Genomic DNA, 17,228 nt, shown 5'->3' on the forward strand with positions numbered 1-17,228 from the left:
CTTGTGCATGAATCACAAAGCTTTCAAAAGGAAATGGCAATATGAAATATGGATATGTTGCAAAAACTGTACAAGGCACTAGTCAGACCACATCTAGAACATCTGTGAACATTTGGCATTATGGACAACAAAGAAGTTTAACTAGGTTGATCTCAGATATGGAGGGATTTTCTCATGAGGAGACGCTGAGTAAGTTGGGCTTGTACTTATTGAAGTTTTGAAGAACAAGGGACCTTATTGAAATACAAGATTCTTAAGAGGCTTTACAGGGTACACGCTGAGAGATTGTGTCCCCATGTGGGAGATTCTAGGATCAGAAGGCATAATCTCAGAGTAAGGGGTCACCCAGTCAGGATAGAGACAAAGAGACATTTTATCTCTCACAGTGTAGTGAATCTGTGGAGTTCTTTACCACAGAGGAATGTTGAAGCTGGGTCTTTAAGAATATTCAAGGTTCAGATAGAAACATGTTTAATTACCAAGAGAACCATGAGTTATGAAGGAAAGGAAGGAAAGTGAATCATAGAATCCCTATAATGCAGATAGAGGCCATTGAGTCTGCCACAGCCCTCTGAACAGCTTCCCACCCCGACCAACCCTACCAGTAACACTGCATTTGCCATGGCTAATCCAATAGCCTGCACAACCCTACAATCAAAAACATCAAGCCACGGCCAGTCAGACTAACATTATGGAGAATCTGACAACACTATTCTGTAACCAGAAAACTATTCTTTTCACCGGCTGAGCATCTTGATACAGGGGGAAATCCATCTCCATGGTTAACCATGCCAGCAAAACTTTGGGCAAGCAAGTTTACCATCAATTCAGCATGGCCAATCCACCTAACCTGCACATCTTTGGACCGTGGGAGGAATCCAGAGCACCTGGAGGAAACCCATGTACACGCTGGGAGAATGTGCAAAGTCCACACAGTTGCCCGAGACACAAATCAAACCTGGGTCCCTGGCATTGCAAGGCAGCAGTGCTAACCACTGAGCCACCACACTGCCCCAAGTGGGGTGAGCATTATCAGTTCAGACATGATTTTGTTGAAGAGTGGAGAAGACTCGATGGGCCAAATGGCCTACTTCTGCTCCTACATCTTTGGGTCTTATTCGTGTCCAATGCAGATTACCAGAGTTACTGTTCACCAACACTGAGCAAGGAGCTACAGTTAAGAATTGCAACCAATTTTAAGACTGGCATCCAGTTCAGAGTGCTTAATGACAACTCAGTGCAGGCTAGAAACAACTATGAACCCGTTTTGTCAGAAGTCCACTGTTCAAACATATGTGACATCCAAATATATAGTATGATCCTGCAAAAGCATTTATGTTTACTATAATCTACTGACATTTGGTGCACAGGTCAAATACCATTCTGAGCATTGAGAAACTTCAACTAGCTGCCCACTAATCTAACATTATGGATTTGTCACTACTGTGCTGCGTCAGTATTTCCTAGGCATCAAATGACTCTGATGGACACTCTACAATGACAGACTGGTCATGGTTGGATTTCCTATGCTGACTGCACTTGTTCTTCTTGTACAGCCATTCCTGAACAGATGAAAATTTGCTTTTGGCACTGTGTTTTGGTTACAAATATTTTATTCACCATTTTCTTTTGAAGAGGTACTCTAAATCTTTGAAATATCGTGCACAGGTATGTTACCCTATTATCAAGATACTTAGCCAAACTAAGGGTAAATAGACTGGACAACAAATACTGGCCTTGCCAGTGACACCCACATCCCATGAAATAAAATAAATGCCGATATGTAGCTATAGATTAAGAATAGTGAAAAGCTGCTGCCCGTATACACTTGTATTCTAAAACACTATCCACAGAGGCAAAACTAGAATAAGATACTTTGAAATACATTAAAGAAAACACATTTAACATAAAATATCCAAGTCATCTTATGGAACTGTACCATAACCAAATGAATGGGTCTTTACTCGATAATTCGATGTCATTGTTGAAAGGTTGTCAAATTTTACTAAATTTTGAGGTTATCACTTTATTTTGATCTACATAGTTGATGGCAAATAATGTGTCATTTTGCACCAAACCACGAAGGCAAAAGCCAACTAGGGACATCACCCAATTCATCCACTTTTTGCAATGCCCGCTGTTCAAAAATCCAGTTGCAGTAGTTTCAGTGCAGTCTCTTAGCTCCCATTAGCAATTTAAAATTCAACAATAGCTGGGAGCTAGAGCATATTTAAACAGAAGTAGTTTTCAAAAAAAAAAAACAAACAAACACCCAGTCATCATCTCCTCCAAAGTTTCTAGATGTTGCTCTGGTTTTAGTAATCCAGTGACTCATGATCTCAGAATTCCAAACCCAGACCAATTTTTTCTCCCATAAAACTGAAAATACATTCTGCCCAACTGACATTCAGATTTTCTTTGGGGAAGCAAGTGAAGTCCAGGTTATTCAGCTCTCCATCAGATGAGTTTCAGAACTAGAACATTTAAATTATCAAATAGAATCGCCTTGAAGATCACCAGTAGATAAACAATTAATGGTTAGCAATCGTATGCCATCAATACAGTCAACAAGAGATAGTTTTTTTTGGACCCAATAATATTTTCCCAATTTCTAAATATAAAAAAGAAAATATAAAAATGCAACAGGCGGTCTAGTAGATTGTGGAGGATGGATGCAGCTCAGCCAGACAGTGAAAGTATCAAACTGCACAATGTAGCTCCAGTAGTTAAAAATGCAGTGTTACCGTGTTCCTCTAGGAGTTTTTGACTGAGGTCTTCTGTTTCTTCTGTTCCTTCTTCGTCTAACATTTCATCATTAATGTCCAGATTCTCTAGTTCCAGTTCCAATTCTTCTGTTGCAACCAAATCTTTGGAATCTTTCCCATCCTTGGACTCTCTGCCATCTTTGGAATCTGTTACAAACAGATGAATTACAAAAAAAAATTAAGACCTGCGCTGGATTTTGCACGCTTCTCATATGAACCATACCTGGTAATATAACCTGAAAACTGGACATTCAAAACAGCCCACTTTTTTAGAAATGATTACTCACAGTACAAAGTGGCGAAGAAACTCAAACAGTGACATGTATGTTTAGATATTCCTCCATGTTGCTTTAACTGTTAAAAATTCTGGCTTTTCAAGGACAATTTCCCATTGCAATGCAGAGCTGTGTTTTATACTGAAAATTGCTTTCTGTTTTTAGTTTTTGACTTCTTTGAGCCCTAATTAATAAAAGGCAGATCCAGATGGCAGCAAGCCTTGACATTTGGAACAGTGACCAATGGATTGCCTGCTCAAAGCATAACACCTATGCTGCATGACAGTTCAGCCTAGACTCCCAACTGAGCACAGATTGCTCTTTGCATATCTAATTAACCATTCGTCCTTCACTTGATGATCTAAGACAGCAAGGTAGGAACAAACAGATCTCACACTTTCCATTTCACCTTCCTCAACTTGTCAGAGCCTGGATATTCCAGTCTATATCATCTTTTTCTGAAGGCAGCAAATCAATTTGGGCACAGCTGCAGAGCTATCAACAATCTTTTATAACCTTATTTGTCCTTCATTAATTAACAGGGTATTTAACTGCAGGATGTTGCAGGTGAGCCAACCCAACAAATATGTTCAGACTACCTGCATAAAACTGAGACAGTACTAAATAATAGTCAGATGTAAGTATATCCGATTGCTTTTCCCTCTGTCCAATCTTGGAACATGGGTGCCATCTGCAATGTCCCTCACGACAATAGCAAATTCAGATTTATCTAGAAATCAAGGTTTGTACTTCCTGACCTAGAAGATCAAATCCCACTAAAATCACCTGCCAGCTAGGTCTCTAACCTCAAGACAAAACATTGACTTCAGGCAACTTTTACTTACAAAAACAATCAATTCAACTGTACTCGATAATGAGGCGGCCCTTATGAAATTAATTACTGAGCTATCACAAATTTCTTTAACGTAAATAACCTTAGCCTAAGTGGGGAGAAAACATTACAGTCAAAGATATGCCAGAACTTTTGTGAACTGATCTTAAGAAATCTTCAATGTGCAATTTGACTCTGCAATACCAATAGTAGGGCAAAATTACTCTACTGGGACAACACTGGCACCGATTGCAGTGCTCTCGATTTCTCAGGAACTATTTCTCCAAATTACTGTCAGCAGAGATTAGGTCTTAACCACTTAAAGAAAAGAGCAATGAAGATGCTTCAAACAGCACTAACAAACTTCTCTGCAGCTTAAGGTGTGCAGAGGTAATGTTGCTGCTTCTGAGGTTCTCAGTGTCTGAAGGCACATTTTAGCGCAGGAATGGCCACACAGATTCATTTTGCAGGAAATCTGATTTTCCTCCATATTCCTGTCACTGCACCACAATTGGGCCCAATGGAGGCCTGAGAGTAGCTAGCGTGCAAAATGTACACTTCAAACCATTAATTTTGTAGTCCCCTTTTATGGAGGTGAAAATGAAGATTTTCTTCTGCACACCATTTTTGTCTAGCGCTGTTTGGTTTTAGAAACACATTAAAGCCTCACCAGGTTTGAGAAGGGGCATTCCGAAAGGTAAAATGAATAAATATCTACATTCAGGTTTCACAAATCAGGTGATGAGCTGCAGTATGTACATTGCACACATATGAATTACGTAGTGACAAATCATTAGTATTTGTACCTTAAAGGTTATGTTGATTCATGAATTACCAGCCTGTGTGTTTGCTCACCAGCGCTTTAAGTGGACAAAGCACCATAATGAAGTGAAAAATGTACCAAAAATATCCTGTCCGCCTGTGCTATCATTTTTTTTCTGTGATTTAAATGGCTCTGGCTGAATAAAAAATGGATAGTTTTGACACAAGAAAAATTCTCACCATCTCCCTCCCTACATTGATTGACAGGCCATCTGCTTGTAAACTCAAATAAACACATATTCTTTCCTTCCGAGAGAGTAGTTTATTGTTTGATGAACTGGAAACATCTATCAATGCTTGACGCGTTTCAAATGCTAATTGGTTTCAGCAAAATGTCTCATTCATTGCCCAGAGTGTCCAGGGATAAGGATTAGCAATGGGAAATGCAGGGTTACAGGAATAGGGTGAGGGAGTGGGTCGAGGTGGGATGCTTTTTGGAGGGTCAGTGTGGGCTTGGTGGCCTGATTCCACACTGTACGGATTCTATTAAAAAATTTATTTTGCTGATATGGAATCCAGTCATTTTTTTCAAATGTCACAGCACATTTATTTCTGTCAGAATCAATGAAATGAAGGCTTTATTAGGCGTTGAGAGGATTCCCCCCAACCCCAAGGGCTGTATATATTTTCTAGGGAACCGTGTAAATTCGGTGCGTGGCCATGGATACATGGAGAGAAGAGGGCGCATACAGGATTCCAGGGGTCATGAAGGATACACAGGGCATAGAATTGGCATGGGTTGAGAACTAAAGTCAGGCGCGTGGGCGTGGACACAGGGCTTTGTTGACTGCTCAGGGTGGAATACAATACTGAAAAACTAAGCGGGCCTTCTAAGTTAAAATGGGCTGTGAATTTACATGTATCAGGTGTGAAACTTGCAAACGGCCACATTCCTCCCTAGGCATATAAAAAGATGATTCAATCTCTGAACTGTACGTATTAAACTACTGTGAGTACACTAAATAAACTACTTTGCCTTGTGACATTTATTTACAAGGGTTAGTTGTTTTATTTATTTCTACATGCTTTCACCAGAAATTTTAGATCATATAAAACTCCATCATAAATGTCACTTTTTTTGCAATTAAGCAAAAAGGTTTGCAGTTTATAATTGGACCAGCACTTTGTCTTCAAGACAGAATAGGACACCATAACTTTCCTTCCATACATCACATTTTAACTTTTCAACTACTGCTCCACCAAGCCCATGCAGAGTGGAAGCCTCCTGTGGCTTTAGCTTACTTCTAGCCTACAGAGACCATTACAATTGAATGATAGCAAGTGCATTTCACTGAATGATACAGTTTAAGAATAGAAAAGCCAGTTAAGAACTTGAAGAGAGAGGTCACCGCATGAATTGTGAATCACTGCAAGTTGCCAATGCCTGTATTTCTGTCAAAGTTGCCAAAATTTCCAAAAATACATTTTACTTTCCCAATTTCTGAAATGTAAATGTAAACCAAATTCTCAGACTAAGGAATAAAACTTGAGGCTTCAAACAAAGATAGTGCTACCTCTATCCAATTCAATTCAAATGCTACACATCGTCGTGGATTTTCCATTGAACACCTGAACACCATTGCCTTTTGAAAGCAAATGCTGGAGATCATAGCGAATCAGACAGCATCCATGGAGAGACAGCAAGCTAACGTTCCAAGTCCAGTTGGCACTTCAGAGCATAAGTAAGCTTCAGCTCTGATGAAAAGTCATCTAGCTTCAAAACATTAGCTTGCTCTGTCTCCATGGATGCTGTCTGACTCACTGTGATCTCCAGCATTTGTTGTTTTCAGTACAGATTCCAACATCTGCAGTAATTTGCTCCCACACCATTACCTTTTGAATCTTCTTTGCTCGAATCTTTGTTCTGCGAGTTCTTCTCGTTATCTTTGAACAATATAGCAGGTACAAATGCTTTCAGGTCAATTAGGTTTTCATAGAAGTTGCGTGCATCTTCATCTTCCCAGATTCCTCCATCAAGGTCATATTCTCCGGGCTTCCCTGGTGTGAAAATGTCTATGCCAGTGCCATGTTCTGTTAAACAAAATTATGGAATCTTGTTGGGTTATATGGAACAGCTATCTTTGAGTAATACCTAGTGGCTACTCATGCAAATTTAGTAAATACATTCATGAAGCTAACTAAAGATTTTTGTACTAGATCTAAAGATTCACATTCTTCACTGTTAAATACACACTTTGGATTAAGCTGATTAATAGTATAATCGACACACTTTAACACAAATGTCTTCCGAGGAAAAGACCTGCAATTTTGGAAGGAAACAAAGAACTGGCAAGAGTCATACAGCACGGAAACAGACCCTTCGGCCCAACCAGTCCGTGCCGAACGTAATCCCAAACAGAACTAGTTCCACCTGCCTGTTCCTGGCCCATATCCCTCCAAACCTTTCCTATTCACGTACATATCCAAGTGTCTTTTAAACGTTGCAACCATGCCAACATCCACCACTTCCTCAGGAAGTTCATTGCACACGCGAACTACCCTCTACATAAAAAATTTCCCCTCATGGTCTTCTTTAAATCTCTCTCCTCTCACCTTAAAAGTATGTCCCCTAGTCTTGAAAACCCCCATTCTAGGGAAAAGACACCTACCATTAAACCTATCTAAACCCCTCATGATTTTATAAACTTCTAGAATGTTAGCTCTCAATTCCTGCGCTCCAGTGAAAAAAGTCCCAGCCTATCCAGCCTCTCTCTATAACTCAAACCTTCCATACCTGGCAACATCCTGGTGAATCTCTTCTGATCCCTCTCCATCTTAACAATATCCTTCCTATAACTGGGCAACCAAAACTGCATACAGTACTCCAGAAGAGGCCTCACCAACGCCTTGTACAACCTCAGCATGACTTCCTGACTCCTATACTCAAAGGACTGAACAATAAATGCAAGCGTGCTAAATGCCTTTTTAACTACCCCATCGAGATGTGACACAAATTTCAAAAGAATTGTGAACCTGAACCCCTAGGTCCCTCTGTTCCACGCCACTACCCAAGGCTCTACCAGTAATTGTAGAAGTCCTACCCTGTTTGTTGCACCAAAACGCAATTTATCCAAATTGAACTCGATCCACCGTTTTTCAGACCATTGACGCATTTGATCAAGATCCCTCTGTAATCTTCTTCATTATCAATTTTGGTGTTGCCCACAAACTTACTAACCATACCTTCTGTGTTCTCATCCAAATCATTTCTATAAATGACAAACAAAAGAGGACCCAGAACAGTGCATGAACAGACTTCATGCGAAGTATTCATGTGAAGCAAAGCAAGGGAAAGGATTATGGCAATGCTTTGTGAACTATTTTCAAATGAGACATTTATTTTAATAAATCACTACCTTCTCAAGGTCAGACAGAGATAGGCCACAAACGCTGTCCTTGATAGCAACACCCATGCTGAATATATTAATAAACTCCTGAAAATTAACACAACTCCAGATACCAATGAAAAGAAAATAGCAATAAGACAGCATAGCGACATCCAGAATATAATTATTTGTGTATTATACGTCATAAAATATGAAAACCTGCATTTTTCAAACAGTTTGGAGAAGTGTTATTTTATATACTCATTACGTTTCAGCCAAGCTCTATGGTGACAGATTCAGTGAAGGTCCTTACAACTGAAGTCAGACTGACAGGTCTGTCGTACCCCAGTTTCTCCTGAAAACCCTTCTTATACAAAGGCACATCATTAGTCACCCTCCCGTCAGCAGGCATTTCACCCGTGGTTATAGATGATGCAAGTATTTCTGCGAGGGGCCCCGCAATTTCTTCCCCTACTTCCCATTGCATTCTGGGATACATGGTTGAGTTCTTACTTTATCCTCTTCCACTAAAACCCAGACAGTCTGATGGGTCACATTATTTATTCACTCAGACTACCATCCCAATGCCCAATGTTGAACCCCAAAGAGACTCAAGTTCCACTGTTCTCTCATCCAATTCCACAGAGTTTTGGGCACCATTGCACTGAATCCTTTGGATGGGCTACTGGAACCAGCAGATCCAGTAGAAGTGGAAGCCCTCCAGAATAACAGCAGTCCCAAGATGATAGCATGGCGAACTCCCTAGATCCTGCTCCCAGCCTTGCTACTAGAGCCTTGTTTCCAGGTTGAGACTCTCCTCCTGGAATTTTAGATAAAAAAATTATATTATGCAAAAGTCAGAATTTACACCAAACCTTCGCGTTTGGTCAAAATCCTGGAATTCCCTCCCTAAGTGCATTGTGGGTCAACCTACAGCACATGGACTGTAGCAGTTCAAGAAGGTAGCTCACCACTATCTTCTCAAGGGCAACTAGGGATAGACATTAGAAATGCTGGCCAGCCAGCAATATCTACGTCCCACAAGTGGATTAAAAAAACACACGAGATGATTACTTTACCTTCCTGCGCAGTTTTATCCTGGGGAAGTTCAGGCATGTTCTCATCCAACAAATCAGCCAGGCTCTGTGTGTTTGCCAAAAGCTTCTGGTAGGAGGTAGCAAATTCTTCATACTGCTTGTGCCGATCTTCACTCAGTTCTCCTTTAGAATGCAAAATTCGCCTAGCAGAAAAAGCAGCAAATACAGAAGTTAAAAGGGAGTATGGCTCAAGTCTACTGCCTTGTTAATTGTGCATGGAACACAATCTTCTATCTTCAAACCAGTTGATCAATTGTGAACTTTCAAAATCAATTTGTACGTACATATTTTACCGAAACTGCAGTTTCCAAAGAGACAGCAGTGCCCAAATCATTTTAGTCAGCCATTAGTCCACTGGTTTTTGTCATGTATATAAATGATTTGAATGTGAACATAGGAGGTATGGTTAGTAAGTTTGCAGATGACACCAAAATTAGTGGCATAGTGGACAACGAAGGTGGTTATCTTAGAGTACAATGGGATCTTGGTCAGATGGGCAAATGAGACGAGGATTGGTGGGTGGACTTTAATTTAGATAAATATGAGGTGCTGCATTTTGGAAAGGCAAATCAGGGCAGGACTTATACACATAATGGTAAAGGTCCTGGGGAGTGTTGCTGAGCAGAGACCTTGGAATGCAGGTTCATAGTTCATTGAAAGAAGAGTCACAGATAGACAGGATAGTGAGGAAGGCGTTTGGTATGCTCGCCTTTACTGGTCAGTGCATTCAGTATAGGAGTTGGGAGGTCATGCTGCGGTTGTACAGGACATTGGTTAGGCCACTTTTGAAATACTGCATTCAATTCTGGTCTCCCTGCTATAGGAATGGTGTTGTGAAACATAAAAGGGTTCAGAAAAGATTTACGAGGACGTTGCCATGGTTGGAGGGTGTGAGCTACAGGGAGAGGCTGAATAAGCTGGGGCTGATTTCCCTGGAGCATCGGAAGCTGAGGGGTGACCTTATAGAAGTTTATAAAATCATGACGGGCATGGATAAGGTGAATTGGCAAGGTCTTTTCCCCAGGCTAGTGGAGTCCAAAACTAGAATGCATAGGTTTAAGGTGAGACAGGAAAAAATTGAAAAGGGACCTAAGGGGTAACTTTTTCATGCAGAGGGTGGTGTGTGACTGGAATGAGCTGCCAGAGGAAGTGGTGGAGGCTGGTATAATTACAACATTTAAAAGGAATCTGGATGGATACATGAATAGGAAAGGTTTGGAAGGATATGGGCCAAATATTGGCAAATGGAACCTGATTTATTTAGGATTTCTGGTCAGCATGGACAATTGGACTGAAGGGTTATACAGCCTGGAAATAGACCCTATGACTCTATGAAAAAGTTCCTAATGGCAGAACATAATAAATGCTGTAAACTAATGGAAATAAAGAGCACTGCAAATACCCATGAGAGATATAGATCTTGCTGATAAAAAAGCCAGGTTTTATTCAGTCATTTTAAATTGAACAGATTTTAGAGGATCTAAAGTAGATCTAATATAGATTACAAAGTTATTTCCTGACTGGGATAGATACAAATTCATCAAGTAAAAATCAAAGGTTGGTCTCATTTAAACCTTTACTATGGTGAGTTTAGCAATAAAAATATCATATTTGAACTGTGAATGCTGGAAATCTGAAACAAAAACTAAGTGCTGGAGAAACTCAGCAAGTCTGGCTGCACCTGTCGAGGGATAAGCAGAGCTGACTTTTCAAGTCCAGTATCCCTGCTCAGAACAGTCCTGCTGAATGGTCACCGGACTTCAAAGGTCAACTCTGCTTATTTCTCAGCGGATGCTGCCAGGCCTGCCGAGTCCTCCAGCACTTCTTGTAAGAAAATTAACTGAAGCTAAATTTCTTTCTAGGCAGAGAATATCTGTTATGATTGAGGATAGTGCAAAGTAACGGCACAATGAGGCATCAAATACATCTACTTTAAGCCTTCCCCGTCAAATCCAGAGACTCCAAAGAAAAAGGGGCTTTCAAGAACAATAACTAGACAGCCAAACTGGATGAGGTAGACCAGTTTCAAATTTAGCATATGTAATATCTGATAACTGTATGGAAGGAATCAGAGAAAACAAGCTGAGTATTTTTGGAGAGATGAAGAAGGGTCTAGGCCCGAAACCTCAGCCTTCCTGCTCCTATGATGCTGCTTGGCCTGCTGTGTTCATCCAGCTCTACACCTTGTTATCTCTGAGTATTTTTGGGTTCCCTATCTTCACATTATTATTCAAAAAATATCAAAATATTAAATGTTTAGTCATGTGTATAAGATTTCAAACAGCAATGTAACTAATAAGATTTGATAAACAGATCTGTCCCTGAAACAAAGAATTTTATTTTTGTAGAATGCTGTTAAATGATTAACAGATTTAGAGAAAAAAATTCACAACTTACTCTTTTTTTTAAAAAAATGTTTAACTTCTACCTATACCCTACATTCATGATCTATTTCCATGGAATCCCTACTGTGTGGAAATAGGGTGCTAGGCCTATCGAATCACAACGACCCTCAGAAGAGCATCCTACCCAGACCCAGACCCGTTCCCTGTAATCCTTAATTTCCCATTGCTAACACATCCCTGATCACTATGGGCAATTTAGCATGGCCTAACCTAGACATCTTTGGACTGCGGGAGGACACTGCAGCACCTGATGAAAACCTGCACAGACACAGGGAGAACCTGCAAAGTCCACACAGACAATCACCCGCGGCTGGAATCGAACCTGGGTCCTTGGTGCTCTGAGGCGGCAGTGCTAATCACTGTGTTGCCCCTTGTGGGAAGTGATTTTACTATAACTTTGTTTCGTGTTTGTACGTTTGTGAAAATCTTTTCACATGACCAGCTGTTTGGACTGATAAGATCAGTATGGCTCAACACTGGAAATCCCGAGTCATGAATTCTGCAATTAGTAACTGTAACACTGCACAGACAGGGAGTTGAAATTCCCAAAGAACACAATTTATCAGCAGACCTGACTGTGAATCAGCAGCAAGCACCCATTATTTGCAATTGATTGTAAACACCAAGCCGTAATTCCTGCGAAATATTGTTTCAACTAAGGCCAAGCTGCATTAAAAGAACTGAGAATTCAAGTTTAAAAAGGGCATAATAGAAAAAGATTGTAATAACTCTATATGGAAACAATATGAAGTATTTATCGCAAATGAGAACATTGTTAATAAAGGAATTGCATTAATACTTCAAAACATATGGTTAAAGGGAGAGACAGAGAGGAAATGGGATCACAGCAGTTTACACTAAATGCCAATAGGTCTAACTTTTCTCTCATGATTCTGTTCTGAGTGGTTTCAGAGGGTACTGAGACTAAGTACTTTAAGGTCCGCAGCGATAGTGTCTCCATCCCTGGACCAAGAGCCCCGGGTTCAAGTCCTGCCTGCTCCAGAGGTGTGCAAGAACATCTCTGAACAAGTTAATTAGAAAAACAGGTTAAAATTAAGAAATTACTTCCTTGAAGAGTACTTGTGAACCACTGATTAAGTCCTGATACCAAATCACAATTAACCAGATTTAATTAAATTAACTGTACCAGTGTCTGTTGCGAGGTCACTACTTGTAGTGTCATTGATGGGAATGTAAAAATAGAACGAGAGATAAGCTATGATCTGATTGAATGTCAGGGTAGGCTCAAGGGTCCACATGGCCTGCATTTACTCCAATTTTGTATATTTGTAATCCAGCTTGAATTTTTTTTCTGTGCCATCAGCATACAAAAATGCCTCGTTGTACTATTTTAGCATCAAATTCAAAGAGATCAAACTATATTTTTTCGACAAAAACCCAAATTAATGCAAATATTGATCAACTAGGCCAAAATGGAAGGGAGGCGGAAATTAAAACAGAGGAGAACAGAAATACTCAGCATTTTTCTTTTCTATATCAGATTTCCAGTGTCTGTAGTATTTTGCTTTGGAATGAAATGGAGGTTGTCTGTTTTAAAATGGCTAATGTCTTATTAATTTGTATGATTGCAATAAGACTATGTGCTTGACCATGACAAAATAAAAAGGATTCAAACAACCGCAACCAAGAGAAAGTAGAGGTACATGCAGCTCTAGAGCTGCTGATTGACAGAGATGGACATCGACTAGTAAATCTGGTAATATGACAGATTGGTAGTTATTGTCAGCATGTTTGATCACTTTGGTGCGCATACAGACTGTTACAATCCAACAATAGCCTGTATCAATCCTTATGCCAAAAACACATGTTCAGTGACTTTTGTTGTCATTGTAAATAATGTTGCTTAAGCACTAATCATTACATCAGAAATGGAAAAAAAATGATCAAGTTAATATTTTTGAATTCCTGTCATTTTTAAGAAAATTGCTAATACCAGGTAAAGGGGAATGACAACATATTGAAACTAAAATTTAGCTTTGTTTCCTCCGTTTGTCACTGCTTTGAAAGACTTGTTAATTCACATTTATTGACAATGCATCGATATCAATACACTACCTCCATTAATGAGTTTCCACGGCATAGCAAAAATCTACCAATAACACTAAAACTTCTGAAAACAAAAAAATCAAATCACCTGTTCTGCCTCTCCAGATTCTGTAATTCACGGTGATCTTTTTTAAGATGTTTGGTCAGAGAGGTAAAGTACTCCCTCAACAGATTCATGAAGGGCTGCTGCTTTTCAGAACTGATGATCTCACTGGGAGGGAAGCTGAGGTTGTGTTTCTCGGAGGCAAACTTCATCTTTCTGGTGACCAGACCAGCCACATCATCTCCACAATGCCGGCAAAAGCTGATAATCACAGAGACGTGAGTGTGAGTATCACGATCAGCACAAATGATATTCTTCAGCTGCTCGTAGATGAGTGACAGGCCTTCTTTGTCAGTGAAGATTCCACAAATCGTCAGTTCTGCAATGAAGCGCATGTCAGTCCTCAGTTTGCTAATGTTTGGAGTTTTTTCTTCCTTCCTGGCTTCAAAGTGCTTTCTCCAGCCTTGTAGAAGCAATGGTGAAAAGTCAGCATAACGCAAGTGAAACAGGCAGCAAAGGTGAACAGCACAATTCACATCAGATAATTTCAGTTTGGCTTCTACAATGGACGCAACAGCTTCCGCAATGTACTTGCTCAAGTTAAGCATGTTGAAATCACTGGAAAGGGAGTCTCTTTGCTGCTCAGTAATAGTTCTGAGCTTCTTGACAAATGCTGTATTTTTCTTTAGGCTTGAGTCCAGCCTGGTAAAGAAACTCTCCTCTGGACGGTTCTCATGCGCTATCTGATTCTTACTACGGAGTTCTAATCTTGTTTGATGACGCTCCCAGGCCTCTTGATGCAACTGATACGCTTCTTCCATCTCTCTACACAATAAAGAAAAGAATAGCAGGATTCAGACCAAGTTCCAGCAATTCAAAATTCTATTGATCCGAACACTGCAACCATACTATTGCCTTAATGCTCACAGCATTTCTTTAACCAAAACTGGAATATTATATCATGATGTTGGCCCTGATCACACACTTCACATATGCAGATATGACAAATAAAAGGTTCGCAAGATTATGGTGCAAAAAGGTGGTTCTCCAGTCCATTTGATTCACCAATTCAAAGACAATGAAATGCACCATTCCACTGTTTTAGGGATCAATTAAGATGGGAAAATGAATACAGAACTGGTTTGGTCGTAGAAGACAACAAGGTGTAGAGCTGGATGAACACAGCAGGCCAAGCAGCATCAGAGGAGCAGGAAAGCTGACGTTTCGGGTCTAGGAGGTTGGACAAACTTGGTTTGTTTTACTTGATCATTAAAGAATGAGGGGCGACTTGACAGAAGTTTACAGAATTGGTTTGGCATGGAGTAGCATGGATGGAATGGACAGGGGCATGAGTTTAAGATTAATGGGGGTAAGTTTAAAGGAACAAAAACAGAAGTTGCTGGAAAAGCTCAGCAGGTCTGGCAGCATCTGTGAAGAGAAATCAGAGTTGACGTTTCAGGTCCAGTGACCCTTCTTCAGAACGTCACCGCATCCGAAACACACGTCAGAGACGCTGCCAGACCTGCTGAGCTTTTCCAGCAACTTCTGTTTTTGTTTCTGATTTACATCATCCACAGTTCTTTCAGTAAGTTTACAGGAGGTGAGAGAAGCAGGTTTTGTTATCATACAGAGGGCAGTAAGCATGTGGAATGCGCTGCCAGAGGAGCTGCTACAGGCAAACACAACAGCACCACTTAAGAGGCATCTTAATAGATACATGAACAGGCAGGGAATAGAGGGATATGGACTGGGTAGAGGCAAAAGGTTTTTTGGTTCAGAAAGGTGTCATATGTTGGTACAGGCTTGGTGGGCCAAAGGGCCTGTTCCTGCATGGTACTCTAAGAACAAAGAACATCACCTCTACAAAACAGCTTCTTCAATTGCACAAGTCACTCATTACTGCAATGAAGTGCCAGTCTTTACAACCGTGACCTTTTTGTGACTTGACACAGATCAATGCCCCCATGGCACACACCACAACTTTCAAGGGGTAACCACAGTAGTGAGCAAGTAGGCTTGTCCTGATAATATTGCACATTCTGGTTATATCTGAATCTTAACTCGTGGGTGCAGAGTTTGTCCCTCCAAGTTTCAGTATAAGGCAAAACTACACAGGATCAGAAAATCTGGTTAATACAATAAAAATGTTAAAAGCAGGAAGAGTAATTACATATTCAAGAAAAAGTTGGTTCAGAGTTCAAATTAATTCTAACATTATCTTTAAAATCTTTGAAACTAAAATCTTGCCTCTGCCTGGTTGCTGCTTCTTCTCTCTGCCTTTTTTCCTCCTCCTCCTGTTTCTTCCTTTCTTCCTCCTCTAGTTTCCTCTTTTCTTCCTCTTCTTTCTTCCTTTGTTCTTCCTCTGCTTTTAACTTCTCCTCTTCCTTTTTCTTTCGTTTTTCATCCTCCTTTTTGCGTTTTTCATCGTCTTGCCTCTTCTTTTTCTCCTCGGCTGCCTTTATGGTTTCCCTTCTGCTGCTGGCTTTAAGTTCATCCCGGCCTTTCTCTCTACTGGAGATGGGCCTCCTGTCAGTAGATTCCTTGTCTTTACTGCTTCTGTTCTCATTGCTGAAAACTGCAACATCCTTCTCTTCCATGCTCGCAGACTTCTTGTGATCTCCTGATGGCCTGAAGTCAAAAACAAAGAAAATATGAAATAAGGAATAAAAACAGAAGATGTTGAACGAATTCAGTACTCTGGTAATATCTGTGACAAGAGAAAAAGTAAATATTCATCAAACTTGCCAAAGGACAGAAACGTAACAGCTTTTAAGCATGTACAAGCCAAGGATAGATGAGTGGGAGGAAGGGTAGGGGGAGGGGTAAAAGGTGTCGGATGGGATATTAAAACAAAGTGCTGCAGAAATTCAGCAAGTTTCCAAGAATCTGTGTATCTGAAGAGAAAGAAACAAAGTTAACATTTCAAGTCCAATAACACTTCTTTGGAACTGTGATAGGATTGAAGGGTAGGAGATATCAAATGCCAAAGGAATCATCATGGAGAGTAAAAGGAGTTGTAACAGGACAGGATAAAGAAACCAACATGGGTCTGGAGGAGTCAGAAGTTATACAGCAACAGAAACATTACCAGCAGCCCTTTAGAAAAAGCAATCACCAATCTGCATTTGCTTGCTCCATTTTGGAGTACTGTGATCTGTGCAAATACAGTATATTAATTTGAAAGATTCTGCTGGTGTGCTTCATTGGTAACCTAGCATTTGGAGGAGTGATATAATTTGCATTGACGTAGAGGACTTAAAGATTATCACCAATGATGGTGAAGTGCTTCATGGCAAAACTGCTAAGTGTGTTCTGTACATACACAACCTCAATACATGCACAGCAACTGCTGACATCAAAACAGATCCACAAATTTGTCAGCTTTTCAGGATAGATTTGCGCAAATGCACCTTGGCATCTGCATGGTCACAATGTCATTGTGAGCTTCCAAGAGATACGCACACTCCTGCACATGCTCGCACTTGTGTAATCACACAAATTTTTTGATGTATTGTGACATCATCGCATGTGTAGATCCCCAAATTTTCCAATGCAAAAATAAAACTTGGCAAAGTTCTCTGAATTGGTAAGTGTCA

The 17,228-nt window shown here is 40.2% G+C and overlaps 1 protein-coding gene across 1 annotated transcript in view; it reads right to left on the reverse strand.

Moving 5' to 3' along the window:
• The window catches only part of LOC109929695 (UPF2 regulator of nonsense mediated mRNA decay), a 58,582-nt gene extending 42,322 nt beyond the window's left edge, over positions 1-16,260 (reverse strand). Inside the window, exons 1-5 of the mRNA XM_048610010.1 lie at positions 15,880-16,260; positions 13,678-14,457; positions 9,100-9,260; positions 6,528-6,725; positions 2,745-2,912 (exon numbers count right to left, since the gene is read on the reverse strand). Coding sequence (XP_048465967.1) covers positions 2,745-2,912; positions 6,528-6,725; positions 9,100-9,260; positions 13,678-14,457; positions 15,880-16,229 — 1,657 coding nt within the window. The 5' untranslated portion in view covers positions 16,230-16,260. The remainder of the gene's footprint in view (positions 1-2,744; positions 2,913-6,527; positions 6,726-9,099; positions 9,261-13,677; positions 14,458-15,879) is intronic.
• Positions 16,261-17,228: the final 968 nt, after the last annotated feature.

This window comes from Rhincodon typus, chromosome 22, assembly GCF_021869965.1.
Source record: "Rhincodon typus isolate 14 chromosome 22, sRhiTyp1.1, whole genome shotgun sequence".
NCBI classification, from domain to species: domain Eukaryota; kingdom Metazoa; phylum Chordata; class Chondrichthyes; order Orectolobiformes; family Rhincodontidae; genus Rhincodon; species Rhincodon typus.